This window comes from Ictidomys tridecemlineatus, chromosome 2 (genome assembly GCF_052094955.1).
Source record: "Ictidomys tridecemlineatus isolate mIctTri1 chromosome 2, mIctTri1.hap1, whole genome shotgun sequence".
NCBI classification, from domain to species: Eukaryota; Metazoa; Chordata; class Mammalia; order Rodentia; family Sciuridae; genus Ictidomys; species Ictidomys tridecemlineatus.
This window is the reverse complement of record NC_135478.1, coordinates 39896938-39924301: the sequence shown is the minus strand read 5'-3', so window position 1 is coordinate 39924301 and position 27364 is coordinate 39896938. Positions and strand designations below refer to the sequence as shown.

Below are 27364 nucleotides of genomic sequence, written 5' to 3'. Positions count from 1 at the left end.
AACCTAAACATTTTTTTAGGAGTAGTTTTTCTCTCGAATATGATTGACTGCATCATCTTTTTTGGTTGAATTTTATGAAAATATTTTTAAATTCATGTAAAATTGATACACTGAAGGTTTTCTCAACCTTGGTACTACCAACATTTTGTTAATAATGTGACAACAAAGAAAGCTCTTTGTTGTGGTGGACAGTCCTGTGCATTGTAAAATTGTAAAATTTTAGCAGCATCCCTGATCTTTCCCCATTAGATGCCACCACATCGATCTTAACAACCCAAACTGTCTCTAGACATTGTCAAATACTCTTAGGAGGCAAAATCTTCCCTCATGGAGAAGCACTGGTTACAGGAACCAGCCACGACACTATAAAATATATATTAAGAAATAGTAGTGGGATATTTTATAAGGTGGTTTAATAATTGAATTTTGGTATCAAAGTGAATTAATTTGTTATTCAGTATTTTTTAGTAGTACATTATTACATAAGAGTTTCTAAGGAAACTCATTTTGTAGAAATGAAGCAATCCTGCATGGAGGGCACTCACTCTGTTCCCTAGTTCTTATTTGTCATGTTACCAATCACATGCTAATAAGGATTATAATAAGGATTGAAGTATTCACTCTGTTCCTCAACCAGAAATTGTATGCTGAGTAGCAATGGTGGAGCTACATCTCAGAATGGAAAATGAATTGAATATTACCTTGGAAACCTCATACATGGGTCACCTTCAAATCTCCCATGATAACCTTTTACCTGGATAAATCAGATTGTTTGTTTTTCCTTAATATCAAAAACTGTGACTTACTCATCACTGTTCAGTGTCTGGCACCAAATAAATAGATGGTTTACAATGGTTTGAATCTATTTGTTGATGTTATAGATAAGGAATTGGCACGTGTTTTCAACATCTTCTGTTCTTCCTTCTTCCTCTCTTATTCCTACAATTTCATCCCTGAGTGCTTCCTCGTGGCTTGATTTCTTCACAGGTATCCTTTCCTGTCCCATGACTAGATCAAGTTATGGCCAAGATTTTGTCATTACGACTATTATAAACCTAAAAAGAGCTCAGGACTTCGAATGTAAGACACTGGGAAATACCAGGCAGAAAAACACTATCATTTCAGGACCCACCATTATTACAATTATTACTGCTACAAAATTATTAAGAGAGATTTGAAAAAATATATGTAATTACTTTTAATTGATTTTTACATTAGAATTCTTATAAGTTTGCTTTTCATCTGAAGAAGTTTTTAATGTGTTCTATAACTCTAAACCATAGATCTACTTCCTATAGAACTTAAGTATTTTTCAAAATTAACAATATTTTTTAATTGACAGTCCTCAAAAACAGGAAAGGGCAGAATAAATCAGGAGCAACTGCATGATAAAAACAAAGGGTAAAGACTTTGGAATTGGTAGAACTGGATACTGTCATGCTGACCCTTGTAAACTACAGAGATTTGGGCAGTTTATTTAAATATGCTGATCTTCAAAGTGGGCCAATGCCTACCTCATAGTGTTACTAAGAGAACAGAGAGAAATATGAAGTGTTGTCTAGCATGGAATTTGCATAAAGTATGTAGCTGTAAGTCAATCACACCCATAATAAGTATGATACTTGGTGGTAATAATGGAGGGGATGGTGATGGTGTTAACATGGTCGGAGCCAAAGCACTGCAAAATCAGCACATCTTCCTGGTGCTTTTCTAACCCTCTTTTCTGAGTCAGGCTTAAATAGAATCTATACATCCTGTGCCAAATGTTGGCATTCTATTGTGAGATAATCCCTGCTAAGCAGCTAACTATTGCTTCCAGGAACTATTAATATTTTAATAGAGGTATTCTTTATGTCAGATAGAGGCTTAAGGGTTTGAAATGAAAATAGATTTGAAATAAAGTAGGTAATACTACTTTACTGCTCTGTTTATATTTTCCTAATCATTTGTTCTCTCCACTCCAGGATCACTGAACTAGTTATATCCATTAGTTTTTCCCAAAATTTGAACAGATTTCCCCAAACTTGAAAAATGAAAAACAATAGCAGTTTGTTATTTCTCATGATTCCATGGGTACACTATGTGCTTCTTCATTCCAGAGGATATAGCTGAAAGAGTTCATGTAGCTGCCATCCAGTTGGAGCTGGACTTGGGCTGGAACATCCTGAAGGATTTCTGTCAAATGTCAAGTGCCTCAGCTTGAGTAGGGAAGAATGACCAGAGATTGTATATGATATCTAGTGTCATTTCTCTCTCTTTCTCTCCCTCTTCCCCCTATCTCTCTGTCATTATTCAGTTGAGTCTTGCTGCTTTACATAGTGATTGGATCCCAAGAGGTCAAATATGGAAGCTGTATAGTGAAAGAAATTATGCCTTCTATTATTTTATAATACAAAGAAAGAAAGGGAAAATAAATCACAGGACCTGCCCAAATTTGGGGGTGGTGGTGACGGGGGAGAAAACAATTTATACCTTTGAAAGAATAAAGACATGTATAATACAAATGTGAGAATGAATTGGTGATTGTTCTTACAGTTTCTTTATCCTACTTTCTACTTTCTTCCTATATCTTTTTTTTTTCCATATTTTTGCTGTCTGGATCAGTGGCTTACCAGATTATGAGAAGTGAAAGGTTGTCATCAATCTCTCTTTCTCTCTCTCTCTCTCTCTCTCTCTCTCTCTCTCTCTCTCTCTCTCTCTCTCTCAGATATATATGTCAGTAGAGTATATTTTGATATATTATACATACATGGAGCATAACTTATTCTAATATGGATCCCATTCTTCTTGTTGTACATGATGTGGTGTTACATTGATTATGTATTCATATATGAACACAAGAAAGTTATGTTCAATTCATTCTACTGTCTTTCCTATTCTCGTCCCCCTCCCTTTCTTTTATTTATCTTTGTCTCATCCAATGAACTTCTATTCTCCCCACTCCCCGCTCCCCCCCCCATCCCTTATTGTGTGTTAACATCTGCATATCAGATAGAACCTTGGCCTTTGGTTTTTCGGGATTGGCTTATTCTACTTAGCATGATGTTTTCTTTGCAGGAAAGGCAGTTTTAAAAAGATACATACTGCCAATTTATTAAAGACTAGGAATACTTATTCCTAGATGTATGAGCAGGGTCATCAACTTTCCTACCTCAGTCTTCTCATCTACTAACTAAACAGAGAGGATAAAACTTGACTTAAAGGCTAATATGAGGTTTATTTTGATACAGTTTATGCATAATGATTAACTAAAACTTACAGGTGCTCAGTAAACATTACTTCTTTTATTTCTTCCTGTCTCTCCCACCCCATTCCAATCTTTTTCTGTTTCATTATCTTTTTTCTGGAAGAAATATTTTTTGAAACTTTCTAAACTACTCTTATAGCAGACAAATACATTTTTCCCTAACCCTGCTGATACTTCTTCAGTATTTATTGACTGTACTGAAAATTATTATTCTTTTATGCACTCTAATTATTCCTGAGTTTGTGGTGTTATTGCCACCCCTAATCTTGGCTTATACTTCACCCTTGGCAAGTAATCCCTTATGGTCTACTAGTAGATCCATATGACATCTTTTCTCTTCTGGAAGTAGTGACTAATGCTTCTGATGCTTAATATTTACAAATTTGTCCTTTTATCCTTTATGTTCCTAAATGCTTCTATCAGTTTTAGGCTCTTTGATGATTTTAGGGGTCTTTAAACCATGTATACTCCCAAATACTCCAAATTTCACAGACTGTAGGTAGAACTAAAACATTGCCAACTTTTCAGTACCAGAATATTGAATTGAATTCATTCCCAAAAGAACTAAAAAAAAAAAAAAAAAAACATTAAAAGTTTGCTTTTAGGGCCACATTATCCATGAAACATTCCAGAGACAGCATTATTCAATGCTTGATAAATTCTGTGGAAAAAAATAGAAATAGAATGTAATAGAAATGATTAGGGACAATTGAGTGATTGCAGTTTCTGAAAAGACAAAATTGAAGAAAACACATTATCTTTCTTGATTCATGCATTATTTTGTGTGATTAGAATTACCATAAAAGAAACTCCTAACCAATATGTGACTAAGCATTAAAATAAAATAGTGAATATGAGATTTTTGTTTCTATTATATTATAAGGATTACTATAGATAGAATATGCAGGGGTCATTTTTTTAATTTAATGTGTATAGCCAGATAATTTCTTATTTATGTCCTTGATTATAACTGTCATAACTGTGTCCAAAGAGACTAAATAACTAGGGGATGGTTCCTGCCAATCCCTTAGTTTTTTCCCTACATTTTTTATTGGTGCATTATAGTCATACATAATGATGGGATTTATTCTTACATATTCATACATGCACACACTGTAACAATATAATTCAGCCAATATCACTCCCATTAGTGTTTTGATAGCTAAAACACCCATTGTTTGGTCTTCCTGCTTCTAAAATCTTCCCTCAATACATATTTCAGTCTAAATCCACAAGCAAGTCCTTTTAAGAGTTAAGATTAAATTCATGTAAAAATGACTAACCAATTTAGCCGAAAGTTCACTCTCAGCTTCATCTCCCATACCTTCCATTACATACTCTTCATTACACATTAAGTATAATGTTTTTCCCAAAGCCATAAAATATGCTAATATGTTTTTCTTCAAGATTTTTCAGTTTAAATTGCTTTCTTCCATGGATTTGGCCTATCGTGTCTTTTTGAGGCTTAGATCAGAGGCCAATTTCTCCACTGGTTTTGTTGTTGCCATTCCCTCTTGTAAACCCCTTCCTTCTCTTCCACAAGAATTTCTGTTTAGTGCTCATGGGCACCACGCTATCCTCAATCACATCCTTCTTTCCAACCGGACATGACCTTCAGGAAGTCAAAACTTGCATGTGTCCACCTGGTGCCTCATGGCATCTTCCTTGTACCTGATTGGGTCATGGTAAGGCTTAATGAATTTCCAACACCTTTTGTGAGTCCTTTGTTTGGATAATTTAATTTGGGGAACATCACAATTATCCTAAGATTAGTGTCATTCTGGGTATTTTAGAAGTACAAGATTTAGAATAATATCTAGAGGTTAAAACAGGAAATAGGAAAGTCCTCCCCAAATAGGTTTTGTTTTAGTATCGTCTAGTACAAACATAGAAGAGTCAGCTGTGGACTGGATTGCTGGTGGAAGTTTTACCAGAGAAAATCTGTCATTTTTTTCATAACTTGTTCAGCTGAAGAGGAGTACCTGAATGCAAAGGGTAAGTATGTATTTATTTCGAAGTGCTGAGGATTTTTGAACCACATTTTAATGCCTCAGTTACATCAGATGTTTTGCTATTGTTTCTGAAAATATCGTATTCTCTACTGAGGATATAAAGTTCAAAGTGGCAGCACTAGCCAACCCCTCTGGAAGGACAGAAATCTCCAAACTGATGATACCAAATAATAATCAAGTCACCAAAGGGACACTATTTTTTACATGGTGAGATGACTTTTTGAAAATGTCAAAATTAATGCTTGCATGTTTTCTAGTAATGTAGGGAAATTTTGTTTGAAGTTTTTCTTATAGTCCAGATTTCTGGTTATCTGATATTGGTAACAATAGTAGCAAGATGTTGACTTTTGGAAGAATTTGGATTCTGAGATGGGACTTCTATAATGACACTGTCAAGTCTAATTCAAATATAATGAAATGCTTAGGCTCTGAACCCTTCTACTTGTGAAGGTCCATGTTCACATTGCCCATATCAGACTATTTGCTAAAAGAATATGTGTTTTAATTATTATACTTTAAATGTTTGGATCATCCATTATTAATTATAATAATATTTTTTTTTACATTCATTTCACTTGTGTAAATTATTTAAATTTCTTACACAAGATTTCAGACCTCTTTCCTTATACTGGGATCTTTGATGTCCAGCAATGAACAAGACTTTGTTTCAAAATTTTGATTAATTTAACTACGATATTTAGAAACAGAGGGCAGAGGCTAAAGATGACCCAGCTATCCCTCTCCTTGGTTTACACACATAGGACTTACAATCAGCATACTACAGTGATACAGCCACATCAATGTTTATAGCAGCTCAATTCACAATAGCTAAACTGTAGAACCAACCTAGATGCCCTTCAGTGGATGAATGGAAAAAGAAACTGTGTTATATATACACAAAGGAAATATTACTTGACCTAAATGAAGAATGAAATTATGGCATTTGCAGGTAAATGGATGGAGTTACAGAATATCATGCTAAATGAAGTAAGCCAATCCCAAAAAACCAAAGGTCAATTGTTTTCTCTGTAAGTGGATACTGATCCACAATGGGGTGGGGGTGGGGGGTTGGGCAAGGGAAGAATGGAGGAACTTTGGATTGTGCAGAGAGTAGTGAGGGAAGGGAAGGAGATGTAGGGGTGGGAAAGATGGTGGAATGAGATGGACATTATTACCCTCTGTACATGTATGATTGCACGAATGGTGTGACTCTGCAGCATTACAGCCAGAGAAATGAAATGTTGTGCTAAAAAATAAAAACGGTAGAAAATATTAAAACTAACAGTCAATGGGCAAAATATCTCCACAAAAATATTAATAGGTCTAGAGTTGTAATTGTCTGAATTTCTTATTGAAATCCAAGGTCGGAGGCTTTTGACATCATTAGCAAGTTGTCTTTTTTTTTTTTTAGCAAGTTGTCTTTGATGCATCTAAGGCTTAGTAATATTGGAGAATAATCTCAGAATTCCAGTTGGAAAAGAAGTTATTTGGAAAAGAAGTTATAGGTGGCTAAAGAGACTTCAGCCCCTTGTTATGTAAAACGATATGACCATGATGGTGGGCATGATATTTGAGGTGGTTCTCCTCATTGATATGTACTCACATTTTACCAAGTGTTTTCTGTTTACCTGGCAACACTCATCGTAACTAAAAGAATTGGACTAAATAGTGGAAATGCTTGGTCCTGTGGGTATGGGTTAATGTGGTATAGGAAAACATTGTGACATCCCTGCCTTTTATCAGTTGTCTGTTTATATGTGTACACACAGCTCCCTTAGATTATTGGTCATGATTAAAAGATAGTTGCCTCAACCTTGGTCTAATTATTTAAATTTTTCATTGAAAGACACTTTCATGAATTCATATAATTCAGAGAATCACTCATCAAAAGATCTTCATTTCTATGATAATTTTAGACAGTCTATTTCCATCAGTATTATTAAGAAGCATAGATTCTTAAAAAATAGAAAACCTTAATGTTCCATTTGTGTCTTCTCCTCTATTAGCTTTTGGTTGTTTCTCTTTTCTGATTTTAAACTTTATGCATTTTAATTTGTGGATGTGGGAAGAAATCATTTTAAAACTCCAAATGGCTAGTGGTTTGTACCTACTTTGATTTACACCCATATACTCTGTGTCTTTTAGTGTGTATAAATTTTTTATCATATAAATTTTACTCTAAACAAAGAAGTAGATAAGAAATACAATTATATCAATGTTTTCATTAGGTAGCTAGTACAATAAATAATACTTTAAAATGGATATATATAAATTTACTCAAATCGAGTCATTTGTAATTAAATATGTATTTTAAATTGATGCAAAAAATTCACTGCTTTGTATGGCTATTTAAATGAGACGTGATCTTCATAGCTAGAATGTATTATAATTGCTAATACTTTAAGAATATCTAACTTCTTAATATTAGCTTATCTCTTCCTTTTTTCATGCTGATTTTCTGTTTCGATATCTCACATTCATTTCATTTTAGAAACTCCTGCTTCACTCTCGATGGAAAGTGATCTGTTCTTATAATAATCCTCTAGCATATTTCTAACTTTTTTTTCAACTCAATAAGAGGCCTTCAATTCAAAAGAAAGCCGAAATCTTGCCACTAAATTCTGAAGCATTCTTATTTTCTCTTTTTTATCTAACTCTTGTATAAAGACTCCTTCCAAACTTCATCTGATCAATTACATAAATTCTTCTCACAGGACCATTGAAGTTACTAAATCAACCACCTGACTAAGGTACTTATAAGACCTGGTAGTAACTCATGCATCTCTAACTCTGCACTGAGTTATCAGTGGCAAGATCTCCAAACTATATGATATAATCTGTCCTCCCACCAGGTCTCCTGTAAGACTGCACTGCCCACCACATCACCCAATATACCTCTCTACTAAGTGTACTTTTTCTTTTCAGTTTGATATAAGTAGAACCAGTACTACTCTTTCAGTTTGACTTAAGATTACCCACTTGGTAATTTGCATTTTCTTTTCATGACAGAATTATTTCATTGAGTAAAATTTTGTTCAGAAGTTCGTTTTGTAAAATAGAAACAGAATGACACTACTTTTGAGAGGGGACTTTCTGACTTAAAGCATTAGCTGGTGGCTTTTTCCTGTATTCCATACATCTGTGTTCATCCTTTTGACATCTCCTCTAACCCTGGGAATTCAAGGTTCCCAGCTTTAGCCACAGCTTCTCAATGACTGGATGTTTGATGGAATTGCAAAATTATTATATTTTTCATGTGTTAGATATCATGATTGGGTTTGAAAAACATTTTATCATCTGTGTGTCGTAGGTATGTATGTAGATAGATAAATAAACACATAGATAAATATGATGCCTTGTATTTACTTCAAGAGTACCTGAAGGAATGAAGTAGGTAAAAATAAACATTCTATACTATACTTGTTGAAGTTGGGTGATGAGTGTATCAGTATCTCCTAATAAAATAATAGGAGACCAATATAGATGGACATACACATATCAATATAACTCACCCTTATGGTGGGCCATTCTCTCATCTTTTATAGACATTTATACTTTCCTATAGTAAAAAAAATACACAAATAGGTTATGATTTTCGAAAGCAGTTTCACAATGGTCTTGAAGTTTCAGACTTTCAGGTAATATTTCTGTTGTTCCAATATAATAAATTTGGTAGGAGCCAGAAGGATAATGTAAATCCAAATCCAGTGTTTGCTGCATGTTTTAGAATATGTGGGAATGGTAAATGTCTACCTCTAAAGAAGTCTCTGATGTCAAATTATTTTACACTGTTAACTATACATTTATACTCCCTCCTTTTTTTATAGCTTTCCTTCCAAAGACAAATCTATAGCTATGAAAGCAAAAAGGTATTTTTGTTTAATCTAGATTTGCTTGAAGTAGATGAGTAAATATGGATATGCATTTGTAAATTCAAACTGAAGTACAATAATTGATAAAAGGACCATTTTAGGACCAATCAAGAAAATTAAAGTACCAGTTATCAGCCAAGACTCTGCTTTAAATATTAGTTATACAGTTATAAGCTGCATGTATCTCAGAATGTATGAACTATAAGTACAAAAACATGCACACTGGTCTTGTGGATGTGTAAATGTGCATTTTCAATGATAAATATTATGGCACAAGATAGCCAAGTGTCTTCTTCTCAAAAAAATCAATGCATTGTAACATTTTAAAATAGGTGAAAGTAACATCTTCATTACTTTGAGGAATGACCCTTTTTCAACTTCACACAAACTCCTGGGATGGGCCACCACCCCTGATTTTCAAGTGTTGAAAGCAATTAAAAAGACCTCAATATGTTTCACTTAAAATCAATAAAAACACACTAACACCTGGACACAACCTGAAAATAATTTACTCTTTATTGTGAAATTATCCATAGATTCTCAGGAAGCTACAAGGTCAGTAGAGAGAGACCCAGTTCTTCCTGTGGTTATAACTTACATGATATGGTGCAATATCTAAACCAACCAACTGGCTTTGTTATACTATATGTGTGTAGTGTTATATAATTTAATCACACGTGTGAATTGTGTAGCCACCAACACAATCAAGACACACAGCTATCCCATCATTACAATGATCTCCCTCTGCTTCCGCCATGGCCATATTCCCCCCTCTCCCTGATACCTGACTGCCACTGATCTGTTCATCTCCAATGTCTAGAGAATGTCACATAAATGGAACAACACAGTAAGAAACCTTTGGAGATCAGCTTTTTTTCACTGAATAAAATACCAGGGAGATTCATCCAAATTGCTGCCTGTCTGAGTTATTTGTCCCTTTTTATTCCTAGGTTGTATTTCACTGTATGGATAGACCAGTGTAACCACTTGTTGAGGGACATTTAGGTTAGTTCCACTTCTTGGAAAGCTACTATGGACAATTGTACATGGGATTTGTTTTGAGGACATGTTTTTATTTCTCTGGAATAGTTGTCCAGGATTGCACTTGGTGGTTTATATGGGAAGAATGTTTATGATTTTTTTGTTTTCCAAGAAATTGTGGAACTGTGTTCTAGAGTGACTGCATTATTTTACATTTCTACCAGCAGTGTGTGAAGATCCAGTTTCTCTATATCCTCAGCAGAATTTGATATTCTTACTATTTTTATTTAAGCTGTTGTGCATATAGATATTTCATTTTCTGTCTCAATTTCATGGCCATGATGGCTAGGATTTTCTAACATCTTTTGATATGATTACTTGTCATTCTTATATTCTCCTTAATAAAATGGCTATTCATGCTATTCATGTCATTTGCTTATTTTCTAACTAGATTGTTTCTTGTTTTAACATTTAATTTTCAAGTTTTCAAGGAAAATTTTTTTTCTTTTATTTAGAGTTAAGACCAGGACAAATATTTCTTTGACATTTCTCCTTGAGGGGTCCTTTTTTTAAGATGATGAAATTGCTGTTGTTTTATTTGGAAAATCTCAGTTGTTAATTATATTTCTCTACTGAGAAGGGAATTGGCTTACTGTCATAAATATCTACTCTGCTCCATTTTCAAGTGTTGTAATTCCACTTGGCATTTTGAAATGATATTGCATAAGCAGCCTGCTGGCCTTACCCAAATCCTATATACATTGTCTTAAAACTCTATTTTCAAATTTAAATACATTTAAAATTAGACCCTGCCATAAGAAAAAAAAATACATTTTCAAATGCAATTCATAATAGTTCTACGTGAACTAAAAAAATTAGCACATAAAGACATGATTAGAACTTTTAACAACACACCGAAATAAGTCTTTTTCAATAAGAATTTTTAAGAATACTGTCCCGTTTGATACTATTTTTTGTTTTTAATAAACTTTTAGTGATTTGTGTTCATAGTAATATATATTTTATTCAAAAATGCTTCAAAGTATTCAGAAAAGTTGAACAATTTAAAAAAAAAAACTGTAATGTGGGGCTGGGGATGTGGCTCAAGCGGTAGCACGCTTGCCTGGCATCCGCTGGACGCTAGGTTCCATCCTCAGCACCACATAAAAATAAAGATGTTGTGTCCACCGAAAACTAAAAAGTAAATATTAAGAAATTCTCTCTCTCTTTAAAAAAAACTGTAATGTCATATTATACTTTTGCAGTGAGTAAAACATCTTTTTTGGTTGATCATTGAAATATCCCTGTGGGAAATTCAGGGTGGGGGACATTAAATTTTTCAAAGACTTGGAGTATAACCTCAGATATGCAGTACCTGTTACACCCATTTGTCTATGTCTATCTCCAATCTAGATAATGTCACATAAATGGAACAACACAGTAGGTGATACTCATCATAGCGCAACAGGCCTGAACATTGACTGATATCATTTAGGGATGTGATGCTGCTTGTGGAAGCAATAGAGATTTTAGCCCAACATGGCTCCACATCTGTCTCAGCTGCTTACAAGCTGCATGACCACATGACATGCTATTGGCCCTTCAGTTTTCTCATCTATGAATGGAGGGTAGTAATGCTTATATCATGAATATTATGAGGATTGTTTGAAATGATAAATATGAAAGATCTAGAACAAAGCCTGGCACACAGTAGCCATCAATAAGTTATATGCCTTCTCAACATAGCCACCAAACCAAATTTTTTTGTGAATGAGCAAAATAAGAGATAATTCATAAGACTAGAGAGAGATCTGATGGTAAAATTTAACCAAACAATAGTAATTAATTTTTAAAAATTTTCAATCATTATAATATAGATAAAAATTTATTTGGGAAAAATTTACGTTAACCAATTGGTCAAATAAAAACAATTGTTTCTTAACGTAATATAATTAGGTTGTTATTTATTTATTTTGGAAAATAACACTTTGAAAAAATATATATAACTGGCTCTTGACCTAATTTTACTAAAATAGAATCCAATTTGATTAAAGATTTAAATTTCAAAATTTTAAAAATAAAGGCATAAGTGTATCAGAAACATGCATAGATTTTAAAAATAATTTTTAATGAAAATTTTTGCTACACATGACATAATGTCTAGATACCACAAAGAGATCAATAAGTCCAACAACAAAAAATTTTAAAAATGTTAGGCAGCATAGATAAAATACAAAGTGAAATAAAAAGTTGAGAATATTTTTGGCAGAATATACAACAAAAAGAATGACTTTTTTAATACTAAGAACTGTTATAAATAAGGTGAAAAGTATTAATTCAATATTTAAAATAGCAAAAATAATAGGAATTGACTTCAGAAAAATAAATGCAAAGGAACAATGTCCATTTAAAGATGGGCTCTTACCCATTTTCAAATATAACTTCAAATATATTTTCAAATATAACTTCAAACAATAATTTGATATTTTTCAACATCAAAACATTAAACAACACCTGTGATGTTTTGCAATCTGGACATGTGTGCAGTGAAGCAGGTATGTTTATTCCCTTGCTTCAATTGTACTTTGCTGGAATAAAATTTAAGATATCAATACAAAAATTTAAAGTGTACATACCCATTGCTGGCAATTTATTTACCTAGACAGTCCACAAACTTGAAGTTCCATGCATTCAATAATTTTCATTGTAAGATTTTCTACAGAGAATTCTTTGTAAATCTAGGATAAACCTACATGCTCATGATAAAGAATAAAATTAATAAGTATATTCATTTCCTTAGCATGGTATTCTTTTAGCCATTAAAATAAAGGGGGAGAGAGTAGTTCAGATTTCAAATGATTTACAAGTTATTTTGGTGTGAAGAAGGTAATGTGCAAATAATTTTTATAGTAAACTTCCATTTATGCCATGAAAAATAATTATATATATATGCATATAATATGTGGATTAGAAATTTTCTGGAAAGAAACTTTTTAAAATATTGCATAGAAGTAGGGATTTGCACATGGGTTAGCAGAAAGAAGACAATAATACTACTTAAGACTTTTTTGCATCATTTGAAAGTTCCTATATTCTCATATATGTTTTACTATAATTTTTAAAAATTAATGCAGTTAATGTAATGATAAAATATATAAACTATAATGGGCTAAATTCAATTAAATATCATAAGGATCCAGCAGACTATTTTAGGTGCACTAAAACATTTATATATTATTTGCTCTTAAGAGTGAGCTTACAAAATGACTTTGATGGGATGAACTGATATCTTCATTGATATCTAATGCATTTTGTTTTCCCCCAGACAAAGCCAAGGGAAGATCAAGAGCAGGAACCCACTTTGACTCAGCCCGGAGACGGAGCCGAGCTGTCCTTTATCACATCTCTGGGCACCTGCAAAGAAGAGAAAAGAACAAATTGAAAATAAATAATGTAGGTGGTATGTGTGTACACTATGAATGTTAGAATTTCCCCTGATGGCAATATTTGATTCACTAAAGAAAGGCTCCAATTGCTCATTTACTGACTTTTTCCCCACTTTGGCTTATACTTGCCTGCAAAGAACAAACTGGGAAAGGTCAGCAGTCATGAGGCATTTCTATAATAAAAGTGCTTAATCAGAGCGTTATCGCAGCACAGAGATTAGAATAATATTGCAGCATAGTACAAAATGGTGCTGGGGGTGCTGCAAATAGGGACATACTGGTTACATTTTATGAAACAGGATGATGCAGCAAGTCAACTACACACTCATAGTTTGTTGGTCAAATTGCTCAAATTTAATTTTAGTTTCATCTGTTTGCACTTTATCTAATTTCTTTTAATGTGTTTACCCAGGGGGATCAAGGAAAAGTCAAAGTCATTACTCCATTTAAATATTTATATTTTATGCGAAACAGTTGGAAATTTCACAGAGTGGAACATTAGATTTGAAATTACATGCCATATGTTATAGTTCTCTGAAAGTCCCACTGTTGGTAAATTACAATGGTGCTACTTACTGAAACCTTGAAACCTGGTGTTTTCTGTCCGAAGTCACAGCAAATAACTATGCCAGTAAAAAAAGTATTTCTCTGGAGAGTTTCACATGACATATATCTTCAGAATTTTGTCCTCAGTTGGATTTTAGCACAAAAAGATTCCTTCTTCATGGAGAAACCCAGAACCATGCCTGTTTAGTTGTAGATGTTCAAAGGTAATTTTTAAAATGATGTTAATGTCATTAATTTCCATTGTGGAATCATCAGAACATATCTGGGGTGCTGTGATTATGAGTGGCAAATTAAATATGCAGTCTAACTTGCCAATGACATTTGAAACAACCACAGTTATCTTGGAACTGGTTTAAGCTTCAGAAGTTGTGGGACTTAAGGGTACAGGGGAACCTTCGACCTCTTATATGATACGCTCTGGGAGTATCTAATCTCCTGTATAAATGTTTTGATACCCTTGCATAAGACATTCAAAGTATCTGTTTCTCTAATTGTCATAAACAAAGAAAGATGTATAAACACAGAGTGAGAAGAATAGCACAGAAGTGCTGCAAAACTGGTTCTTCAGTATGATTCCTTTCTGGTGGCTAGAATAAGATGTTTTGATTACCTTTATACTCCAAAGATCACCTGCCATATCTGTGACTGGTCTGCCATGCACTACTGTGGAGAGTCACACTTTACACACTTTTTTTTTTCTTTTTTGGTCCTGACTTATTATGAAGGTTTTCTAGGGGCACCTGTGCCTTAGTGTCACATTGACTTAGTAAGAATCCAGGGAGAGACTTAAGAATCCAGGGAGAGACAGTGCACACCACTGGATCTATGGATCCTACCCCTCCCTGGTCCCTATTTACATCTCCCTTAAATTACCAAGTCAGCCTTGGTGACAGTAAATACATTCTAGGAAAAAACAAAGGTGCCCACATCTGGGCTGAATATTGTGCAAGCCTAACCAGCAAAGCACCTAAATAAATATTACCCAGATTCTATTATTCTGAAAGCCGACACTATCTTCTAGCTTTTAGTTGGGAATCACTTAGTTGAGAATTACTTAAGGATGTTTCAAGAATTAGTAAACTTTAAAATGCATTTGCTGAACCTGCTATGTTTCCCTTTAGATTCAATGAAGTAAAAATCTGATTAAAAAAAATCATAACTCCCACTGCTTAGCTAATTGCTTAATTGCTGTTCATTTCAGAAGTATAAACATCAGGGTGGAGCATTAAAATAATACATAGTAATTAAGGATGTCTGATCAACACAGTGGCTCTGATATTACAGGTAAACGTTACCTCTGAAGCCGAGTATGGAATCAGAACTGGTCGTGTTCACCATCTCTTTTAAAGGAGAACAGAGGAGAATGGCTAAAAGATAGATAGCAGAGAGAAGAAAAGGAAATTATCTCGATATTTCTCAACTAAATCTTTGGGGAAATTTTGGCTGCAATGTTTGCATACACATAGAAGAATTCCTAATTATTGATAGCCCTAAACTATTTAAAACAAAATGATTTAAAAATTCCTTTTACTCTAGAGGCATAGGTGTTATTTTTATAAGTGCATTTTTTAAATGGGAGAAAAAAAAACAATTGGTTCTGAGTCTCAAAAGTAGAAGCAGCAGCTACAGGATTTGGACCCTAGTCTTCTTCCCAAAAGTCATTATTTTGCCTCTACCTGGCATCCTCCTTGAGACAGTTCTATGGAATAGGCACATGTGCTCCAACCATAGCCAAATGAACTCATCAGGCTATTGGCAAGGTGGGGATGGAGACATTATAACACCTGTAGTCCTGACTCTTACCTTTTCTTGGAACTTATTATGAAGGTTTTCTAGGGGCACCTGTGCCTTAGTGCCTCTTTTCTGCATTTCTTGATTCATTACTCTGTCCATTAAATGAGAATGGAATAATAAAAGTGTTTTAAACCAGATCACATGAGAACCTTCAGAGCTTGAAAGGAGAGTGCTATAAATAAATGCCCCAGTATTACCAGCAGGGTCCTGTGCTAGACTTTCTCAAAGACATACACTGGGCTTGGCTGTGCTGCAGTGACTTTAGAAGCATTTTCCTACCCTCTTGCTCATTCAGATGACCATTTCAAAGAAGTGTTGTAATAATATTTTAGGAAACAGTTACCTTAATTAGGCATTGAGTTAACAATTATTTAAATAATTCATTCATAGGGTAGAGGCTAAACTGCGAAAGCATGATTGGCAGCCAGGTGTGATGGTGCATATCTGTAATTCCAGCAACTCAGGAGGCTAATAGATAAATTGCAAGTTCAAAGCCAGCCTCAGCAATTTATTGAGGCCCTAAGCAACTTAGTGAGACCGTATCTCAAACTAAAAAGGGCTGGGGATGTGGTTAAGTGCCCCTGGGATTGATCTCCAGTACCAAAAAAATTAAAAAAAAAAAGACATGATTTGCACTAAAGCAATATGCTTCAAAATCAATCAGTAATATATAAAGTCTAGACAAATTGGTTGTATCATACCTTAGGCAAACACCATGTTTGAGGGTCATAAATAATAGGAATTTTCACCCTATTTCCTTCTAAAAGCAAAAGTTTACAAATGTGTCCTTTTTAAAAAACAATTCTAAGAAATTTTCTTCCATTTAAATGGTTTTGATAAAATTTTATAAATATAGTAGTGGGAATAAAGGAGCATCTATTTTTTTTTTTTTACTTAGGTGATGGTGTAGAGATGTGTGCAGGATTTGAGTTAATAATATTTCAAAACTTAAGTCTAATCTAAGATGTACTGAATTCTCGGCATAATTTTAAAGTAATATGCTTTAACAATAATCTAACATCATTTAAAATAATGTTTAAGTAGCCTATGAAAATGAAATCTGATTAGCAGATATAACAAATGTATTGCTGAACTTTTGCATCAGCTTCACTAATATTTCATGCAATTATCATTATACAAAGAAAACACTTTACTTACTCTGTTATTTTCCCAATACTCATCCTAGACTTGCTTTCTTCCTTTAATAAGGCAAAATTTCAATTTCTGTAGCATGACAGTAAAAAACCTATTGGATGGAAAATGAGATGCTCCCCAGGGCTTCTGAACATTTCTTGGTACAATAAGTATTAAGGGGAAAAGTTATATTAGAACCTATCTTAATGTTATATCTAGAAGTGCTTATCCATTTGGAGGAGATGGACTCTTGCAGACCCTAACTCTCTCTTCAGTTCACCTGCCGAAGTTCTAATGAGAAGCTCATCCGAGAATTTCATCTGTTTTTCTCGGTGTTAAGCCAATGTCCACCTTTGGAACTTATTCCTCAAAACCAGAAAATGAGGCAAAAGGTCCAATATAAGGGAATTGGATAGAACAAAGATGCAGTGGCAGCAGGTGGGCACCAAAGAATCATCTGGAAGTAGTGGAGCAGTTCCCTACCATGAGGCCCCGGATCAGGAAGTGCCTGGGTGGATTGAGTGAGAATGTTGACAGGAAGTACAAACACATGTTGAGAATGCCTACCTCAGAGACATACCACACACGAGGGGCATTCATATTAGGGTAAGAGAATCATTTACTCACTGAAAGCCACCACTATGAGCTAAGTGTTCCAGATCTCTCTGAATTTTCCCTGAATCTCAGATATTCAGGGCTCTCTGAACACACCACATTAATCTGCCTTTTTCCTCAGTGACTGAGACAAGAAAATAACACTGTGACCTGCAAGTAATATGTATTCTGGAACTTTTAACTACTCTGTTAATTCAACCTAACTTTCAAATTTAAGTTTTCATTACCTATCTTGTATTTCTCATTAATTGAGGTCAAAGCAAGGTCTGCAAGTATCTGGTCACAGACTTGTCAAATTTCCACACATGCTATTGTTGGGCCTCCCTTTGTCTCATAGCAATAAAGGAACTGTTCATCAAGTTGGACTGCTTTCAAGTGAAATGCTTTTACAGTTATCAAAAACTATTCTTCTGCATTTAATCAGTTGCACAGTGAACATTGCTTTTCTCCTTCCATGACTTGAATAATAACCCTTAATAACCCTTAACTGTTCCTCCCTTTACCATCTAACCAATGGCTGCCCAGTTTCAGAATGTATCCATGTTAACTAAAGCAACAAGATTTGGGGTCCCAACTAGAAACTTCACCATCAACCACAATGCAAAAAAAAAAAAAATGCATGCACAACCTGATTATATTTTTAAAAATGTGTAAATAGGTTTTTACAGTAGACTATTAGTAATCTCCTTTCTAGAAAAAAAAGCCATATTTGCTGATATCAGCAGAATTTCAGGTCAAATATATTCTCTAGATAATGACTGTCTTTTAAAAATACAGAGCGTCCTCATGGCAATAAGTATATAAATGCATCTCAGTGTTTGTGCTGTGTGTAGGATTATACTTGCAACTGTAGATATTTTTAGATGACATTTTAGATAATGGTCTTTTTGTTTTTAATGAACAAAATCTGGACTGCTTACTTTCATGACAAAATTCTACACAGTGTTATTACCTTTAGCAAAGATCTCTGCTCAGTTTTAGTACAGTCATGCATCACATAACAGCAGAGAGACATTCTGAAAAATGTGTTAGGTGATCTCATCGTCAAGGGAAACGTCATAGAGTGTGGCCTCTTAATGCCATCAACAGATGATGTAAACAGGAGATGTATGAGGCTGCTGTTTTATAGTCATTTTTTTTCACTATTAGGAGCACACTCTAAAATAATAATAAAAAGTACATAAAGCAAGAGGTATTCATGGAAGCTGACCTGTAATTGTCACCAGGAAGAGAAAACCAGAATGTGGGATGGAACAGATGCTAGCGCCTTTCCGAATGAATTTCAAATGGAAATCCACTTGACTCCACTGTCCAGTTAGCAGTCATTATTTTCTCTTCCAAGTAACTCGAGTAAAAGTGGTGGGAAAAGGCCCTTCCTTTAAAAAGAGATATACCTGCTACCCCCTACAAATTTGGAGCCTTATTTATTTGATCTTTTCAATAATTAGTTTTCTATTTTAAATTATCCACTAAACCTTGAATGATATGGAATTCCAACTGACTGCACACTGGCCATTCATTTGTGTTTCCTGGAATCCAAGTTAATAAATTCTGTTTTAAAATTGAGATTTAAAGATTCACAAAGCATCCTACAATATAAATTTGCACTTTTACACCAGAATTCTCATTTTCTGGAAAACAACTAAATTTTCTTTTCTAATTATTCTTTTAAAAGTAACTTTTAAAAAAGTGCACAACTCAAACTCCTATATAATCATCCCAGTAATTTACTTCTTTAAAAATGAATACATTAAAGGACTAAGTGTCAATTCTAATCCATCACAAGAAGTAAAGGAGAACTTCCAAAGTAGTGACACTTTTTTAATTCTTGCTTTTATTTACAATTGTAACATTTTATTCACATTTTGAGAATCATAGTGAAAATTACTTGCATATGTTTTATCAACATGCTCCTAAGATAGACTCACATTACTTTTTTTTTTGGAGACAATTTCTAGATTACTATGCTAATCCAATACTTCCTACTTTGCCAAGATATAAAAATTGCCTTATGAAAGTGGATTTTCTGATCTACAAAGAAAAAGTACAGATAGTATGAACATAAATCAGTAACATAGTTGCTCATTACCACTACCAAGTGTCATGCACTGGACATAATTGTATGGAAATGCTTTTATGTGACTTGCAGCTCTGTAGGTTTGTTTATAGCAGCAGCATCACAAATAGGGGAACACTATGTTGAGCTACAACATTACAAAAGCAACCATGTCACTAGGCAATAGGAATATTTTGGTTCTGTTGTAATCTTATGGGACCACCGTACGTGAAGTCCACCATGGATTAACATAGTTACATGGTGCATGACTCTATGTACAGGTCAAGTTTTACCCATAAGATGTGCTGACATGTGTCATGCATGATCCTCCTCCCACAGGTATGTGTTTAAAGCAGTGTAATTCTTGTCTCTAATGTCTCTTTTCCCATTCTCTTCTTTTTGTCTTTATCCACAGAATGTTTTTGTAGATAAACCAGCATTTCCGGAGTATAAAGTTTCCGATGCAAAAAAGTCCAAATTCATACTTTTGCATTTTAGCACTTTTAAAGCTGGCTGGGACTGGCTTATCTTGTTGGCGACGTTTTATGTCGCCGTGACTGTACCTTACAACGTCTGCTTTATTGGCAACGATGACCTGTCCACCACTCGCAGCACGACAGTCAGCGACATAGCAGTGGAGATCCTTTTTATTATAGGTAAGAACCCGCAATGGGTTTCTTCAGAGATCTGCCTATGGGAAATAAGTCTTTTCCGGATTTTTCTAATGTGAACCTAAACTAAGGTCCATTTGCATGGGCATGATTCAGACTGTGAGGCAAATTTGGGAGAGTCACATTTTTGGATTTCTGAAAATTGCCTCTCCCAGTTTTTCCTCTGTTCCTTTATTCACACAGATCTAGACTGATGTTCTTTTATTCTACATTTATTTTGTCAAAAATGGGGCTTGGAAAGAACACATCAGTTGTATTCTGATAGTGGTCCTGTCCCAGGTATGTGGTTCTGTCTTCATCTTTCAGCATGTGGATGGTGATTTCAGTAAGTGGCCTAGTTACAGAAGTGAAGGGTTACATAAGTTAATCAGAAGAAGCTGTGAATATCTTATTTTAACTTAAGAAAAGGCCCCAGGGATGTTTGCTAGGGGGCCTTTATCTCTAGAATATTGGGAACATCCACTGATATCACATCTGCTCCAATCTTGTAAATGTTTCCCTATTTTCTTTTTCCTTACATCCTCATCTGGTTTAGACCATATCCTAGCTCTTGTTGGCCCATCTAGAACACATTCTAAGTTTCTGTTAAGGGTTAAATAAGAATATTATTTAATACTTCCTGTATGTTATCGGCCACCATTAGCAACTGCTTCTTTACCTGGTCATAGTTGCATAGCACAACATCCAGACTGCAAAGATGAGAGAATGTTTGAAAATTATTTCAAGCAAGTAGTGAACAAAGGAGTGAGAAATGGACCTTAAAATTTCAGAGAAAATAAATAAGTGAAGCAGGTCAAAACCTTTTTTCAGTAGTGGTAGTTTTTTCTTAGTGAGCTGTTAAAGGTTTAGGGCCAGAGTGGGCTCTGTAGCTGAATGTTAATGCTTGTTTGCTCTGAATGAGTTTGTGTGCTCTTGGTGCAGCTTTGGCAACACTATTAGTATTGTACCTACTGGGCTCAGACCCTTAAACCCCCAGTTCCCACCCCAAAAGTAGTAAACACAGAATGTTTCAGCCACTAGATGGCGATGTTGTCTAATTAGGTAGCTTGTAATGACTACAATCTTAATTTTTTTAAAAAAACTAATGACATTTCTTTTATTAGAAGAGTACAACCATAAAGGTATCTATGAAATCACTATTGTATATCAAATAATATCTTAAAGTTTGAACAATAATTTTAAATGAAAATCATGGAAACGTTGGATGTGTCTAACACCAATCCATTGTGGGTTTACATCCTTTTCCTGTGCCAACCTTGGATGTCTCCTCCTACCCATCCATGATATACACATACATTATCATCCTAAAATCACTTCCCATGACCTAGTCACAGTTCTCAAGAACTTGGGCAGTATTCCAACATGTCTGAGCCTGTTTTCTTATACTAAACTGGTTCATAGGATCTCATGCGATAATAGATATTATGTCATGGTTTAACAAATCTTTCATCATTTTTATTATAGTTATTATTAACAATTCTATTATTGGAAGAAGTTGTATTTTGAACTTTCTTTTCCACTTTTCCTGAGTTTTAGATATTTGACATACTTAGAAGTGATTTCTGGTACTACATGCTCATTGACTACTGGTTTACCCCCATAAGAACTCATACCCATGACATATTTTATAAATTTTTGCTTGTTTATGTGTAGGCTGCTTACTCTACTAACCCAGTTGAGACTGGTGTGCTCCCCTGATAGTTGCTCCTAAATTCCTCCGCATTCTCCCTTACTGTCAGCTCAGGAAGCAAGTTGGCTCTCCCAATAGGCAATACCTTTCCAATATTAGCCACATAAAGGAAATGGAAACCCATTACTATTTTTATGCAGTTCAGTGTCTACAAAGATTACTTTAGATTTTAGTCTGACAGCAGATCTTATGAAGCTTCTGCCCGGGAATCCCTTGTTGACTGACTTATTTTTAAAAGCCATAGGAATTTACTTACTCTTTTTTACTATCTTCCTGCTCTTTCTTTTTTTAAATGAGCTTAAGTACATATGCAATTTATTATAGCATATCTGGAAAAATAGTTCAAACTGTCATGGCTCCAAATATGTTTTTCTCAACTTTCGTTCTGTGAAATTTTTCACAAAGATAGCTGAAAAATGATTATTGATAAATAAGCAGAAACACTAGGAGGAAAAAGTGCTTTGTCTATAATGTTGTACCTTTACAATACTAAGTGTTTATACCACTTAACACTTACTAAATATGTGTGGTATAATTCATGTGTGCATTTAGCATACCATTTTTTTCTATTTCTAGAATAGCATTACTAAATTGGCATTTTGTAATACATCAAATGGTCAATTTAAAAAAGGGTAAAAAAATAAGGGTTTTCATATAACTAAAAGATAATGTTTATAAAAATATTTTGTTAATTAGACCAACTCCATACAGATGTTAGGCAATGTCATCACTTTTTAAAATGGAAAGTAATTCAGTGTTCCATGGAAAAAGAATTTGTAGTCAAAATTAAAGTTGGGAGATGATAGATCTCTTTGGGAGATTCACAGTACACTTTAGTATTGCAAATCCTCTAAGAAATCCTGTGATAAAATAAATCTATTTAAATGTGATTAATCCAGCATCATGCTGGATTTATTTTTACCTCAAAACTCATTCCTCCGCAGATCACTTAGTAATACTCTTTTGGCATGACTGACTGAAAAACATTCTTCCCAGATGAATTCAACATAAAGTGTCTGAGTATAATTTTATTAGTCAAAACTTAAATCTAGATGATGGGCTCAAAACTCACCTAAGTATTCTCTTACTCTTAAATTAGATTCCTCTGTAATCCATATTAGTTCTTTGGAATCAATATGGTGCAAAGCTTGGCTGAGCTATAAAATTTCATGTTTAAACTATCCATTGATTCAAAACCTTGTGGAAACTTGAGATGAAAAGTCACTTAATAGTCATCTAATCCAATCCTTCTTACTTCATAGGTAGGAAAACTGAGGCCTAGCAATATGCCCAAAGCCACAGAACTAACTGATGGCAGATTGATAGACCAAATTTCTTTTTTTTTAAGAATTTATAGTCCATATGATTCCATTGCACTCAACCTGCTCTCCTTTATTTATAGCAATGAGACAGAAAAGGAGAGAAAGATCCTACTTATTTTTCTTTCTTCCATGAATATAGAAAATAATAACTTGAATCTATTCAGTCTTGGTAGTGAAGCTGTTGTATATCAATAGATTTGAGAGTCATCTCTCCTCTTTCTTACTAAAAAACCAAAGAACCTTATTTTGTGCAGGCAGCAATATGACCAGACTCAGGGGAAAAAAAATATATGAGTTGACTAAACCAGTACTAATTCTATTCCCCTTATCCCATATCTGGTATAACAGCAAGTGTGTGATCGAGTCTCTCCACTAGGACATAAAGAGATCTTTGGCAGGTGGGAGGGGGCTGATTGGAAGTAAGTTTTTCCCTGAACAAATAAGAGACAAGCAATGGTAAAAATATTTGCATCCCCATTTTTGCCCTTTTTCCTGTGATGTGTGAGTAGGGTGATAGGATACGATGCTTATAACTATGCAGGCATCTTACAATCATTAGGAGAGAGATGGCAAGGATGTGCACCTCCAGACTCTGTTAGGAGATTTAAAATTTTCCTTTTATTGGAACCTCTCTTAATTGGATAATTGTTACTAATAACTATATTGTTCTAAAAATACTCTCACACATACATAAAAAAAATAACACATAATCATTTGTAGGTCCTTCCAATGGGCCCTTTCAGAGACTCTAAGCTATTCCTTTTCAAGGGAAATAAATGCCTTTTTCTATCTTCACAATCTTTCCACTGTGAGCCTATTTAGGAGATAATTTTCTTATGCTTATTATCTGCTATTATAACCACAAAGCTTAGACTCATAGGCTAAACCATGACTTGTTCCCTCCAAGAACTTCTCAGAAAACTAAATGTCAAAGGAAACATGGTATACAAGTGTGCTTTCTGTTTACCCCAGTCATAGATCACCACCTTATTTAATAGACCTTCCTAAAGAATAAAATAGAGAAACTGATGGGGGGAGATGGGGGAGTGATGATATAAGTAAAGGGAAAATAGCCAAGAATTTTTCAGAATGGGAAGAACATATGAATCCTGAGATTAAAAGAGCATTCTAGGTACTAAGTAGGATAAATAAAAATATTTCCACATCCAGACACAAGGCAAAAAGAAAATCTTCAAAGCTTCTAGGATGAAAGAAAAGTTATTTATAAAGGTTAATAATTATTGAAATCAGGGCTGGGATTGTGGCTCAGAGGAAGAGCCCTTGCCCAACATGCATGATGTTCGATCCTCAGCACCACATAAAAATGAAATAAAGATATTGTGTCCACCTATAACTAAAAAATTTTTAAAAAATAATTATTGGAATCAGATTTCTCAGCAACAATAGAGGTCAAAAGACTGAAAAAAAATTTGGATTGGGTCTTTTGGGGGACCCAAGAGGGGAAAAAAAAATGCAAGCTATAGGAGATACTGCAAATACATGTTAATTATTCACTGTGGTACAGATAGTATGCTACCTTTTATATTAAAAAGAGGTGGAGGGAGAATATTTAGGAATATATGTACTTGATAATTCTTACACTGTCTTTGGAGAACTGCCCAAGAAATTTCTGAGCTTGCTTGCTTCTAAAGGGTACAAGATCCTGAGAACAATGACAGGAAGATTTTGCTGTTTACCCTCTGTAAAGTTTTGAGTTTTGAGCAGTGTAACTATTTTTGAGTTTTGAGCAAAGTAACCATACTACCAAGTTAAAAAAAAATGAATGAATAAAATTACAATAAAAAGCTTAAATATAAGAGATAAGGTAATCACTGAAGAGTTCAGAAAAAGACTGAGCAAAAAAGTAAAGGAAGTGATAAAGATAAGGACCGAAATGAATGCTTTAAAAAAAAACAAATAAAACCAAGAGCAATTGGGCAAGTTCTGATCAATTTGGAAATGCATATAAATCAGGATCTGGCAATTCTTTTTCTTGGTGGACTTTTTTTCAGGTGCTTGTGGATGCACCTGGGGACACATGTAAAAGGGACTTGTATAATGTTCTGGGAAGACATGTAAAATGCTGGGGAATTGTTTGCAGAAGCAAAACAATGGAGGCGAATTAATGCCCATCAACAAGAAGAGGGTACAAACCAACTGTGGTAGGTGTGTAAAATGAAAAAAGTGTAGAGAAAAAGAGTTTGCCACAAAGATGGGCAAGTCAATTTCCCGAGACCAAACCCTGCTGCCTGTCTTTGTAAATGCACATTTATTGTTAACATAGTCATGTTCTTTTCTATATTTTCTATTGCTGCTTTCACATTATATCCACAGACTGAATAATTGTGACTGAGATTATATGGTCTGTCAACAATGTCTAAAATGTTTACAGTTTGGTCCCTTAAAGAAAAAGATTGCCAACCTCTGTTCTAGAGCTCTGGTTTCTAACACAACACTCCCCTTTTCATTACAAATATGTTGTAATGTTCTTTTACTCTTCAGTGATTTACCCTTTTTAAAAAGTCAATACAACACTTTAACTGTAATATCAGGGAGAATACAAATGAAATCAATCATAATCTCCTATGTATTTTGATTTGTAAGTGCTGTAGCAAGACAAAACTAAGAGACAAAAGGAGATAAACACTTGCACTTACTTGTAATAAGCTAATTCAGATTTATGAGAATTCCATGGAAGAAGTACATGTCAATTAAAGGAATAGAGGTGTAAGCAAACTAGTATCAGGATATATGGGAAGGAGAGCAGACATATCTGGGTACAACAATAGAAATAAAGAAATAGCTAACTCTAGCGGGGATAGCTTGCCAAGACAAATTTCAGATGATCGAAAGAGAGAAAATGAGGAAACCATGTATTCTGTCAAATCAGTTGGATCTCATACCTTCATGTAGTATCCTAGCAATTCCTGTGCTTCCACTTATGATGAGGTAGTGACAAAATATAAAAGAGATCCTACATTTCTCTACCAGGACAATTGGACTCTGTGTGGAATAAGGACAATCATACATCATGTGTACGATACTGTCCAGGACTAAACATTTAGCATCCTAATCTAGTAGTACTCCCTGATCTTTGGGGAAACCCAGAACTATTTGAAAAGCCTTGCTTTCTCAGGGTTATGTTGTCAAGTTATTTCCTATGTTGACTTGAGCATCTCTAGTTCACTGGTTCTCAGTGGGGCTAATACCAACTATAGGGCATATGATAGAAATATGTATGTTTTGCCTTAATTCTCCAATCAGGACTACCATCGCTTGATTTAGTGTTTTTAAATTACAATTTACGTATTTACAAAGGTTTTACTCCAACTCATGCGAACAGAATCCTTACAAGTGTCATATTTCTTGTGTACATACACCCATATTTTAATATTTTCCTGATTTTTTCCTTCTTTTGTTTATAATGCTTCATTAGGTAATATTTCTATTCAATGATAAGTCTCCAAATTTTGCTGTCTTATAATCTCTATTTCTACACATCATCTAATTCTTATTATAACCTTGTGATATAATTAAGGCAGATACATTTATTTATACATAGGGGAGGGGGGATAAGCAGTTTATGCAAGAGCTGGCTAATTACTATCTGAGCTAGGATGAAAACCTTAAATGTTTCATTTGTAAATTGGGCAAAGTAGTCAGTAGCATTATTGTGAGGATTTCTTGAGGCAATTATAATCAAGAAATATGCTCACTCACTGTTCAATCAATAGTGATGATTATTCCCAATAATGTTTCTGAAGAGGAAAAAATTTACTTCTAGGCTCTGTGGCTGGAAATGAGGATTCAACTAGTGAAAGAGAGATCAGCAAGGAAAAAGTATACAAGTTTTTATTTAAAAATTTTTATGGACTCATAGATAGGAGTCCACAGTAGGAATATTAAGAACTGAAGAAGGCATCAGGCCCCAAAGCTTAAATACCTTATTTAAGATTT

The 27364-nt window shown here is 34.3% G+C and overlaps 1 protein-coding gene across 2 annotated transcripts in view; it reads left to right on the top strand.

Annotated features, from left to right (window-relative positions):
- The window catches only part of Kcnh8 (potassium voltage-gated channel subfamily H member 8), a 334538-nt gene that overhangs the window by 158693 nt on the left and 148481 nt on the right, over positions 1-27364 (top strand). For both annotated transcript variants that reach the window (XM_078038309.1, XM_078038308.1), the window contains exons 4-5: positions 13438-13565; positions 20140-20380. In XM_078038309.1, coding sequence (XP_077894435.1) covers positions 13438-13565; positions 20140-20380 — 369 coding nt within the window. The remainder of the gene's footprint in view (positions 1-13437; positions 13566-20139; positions 20381-27364) is intronic.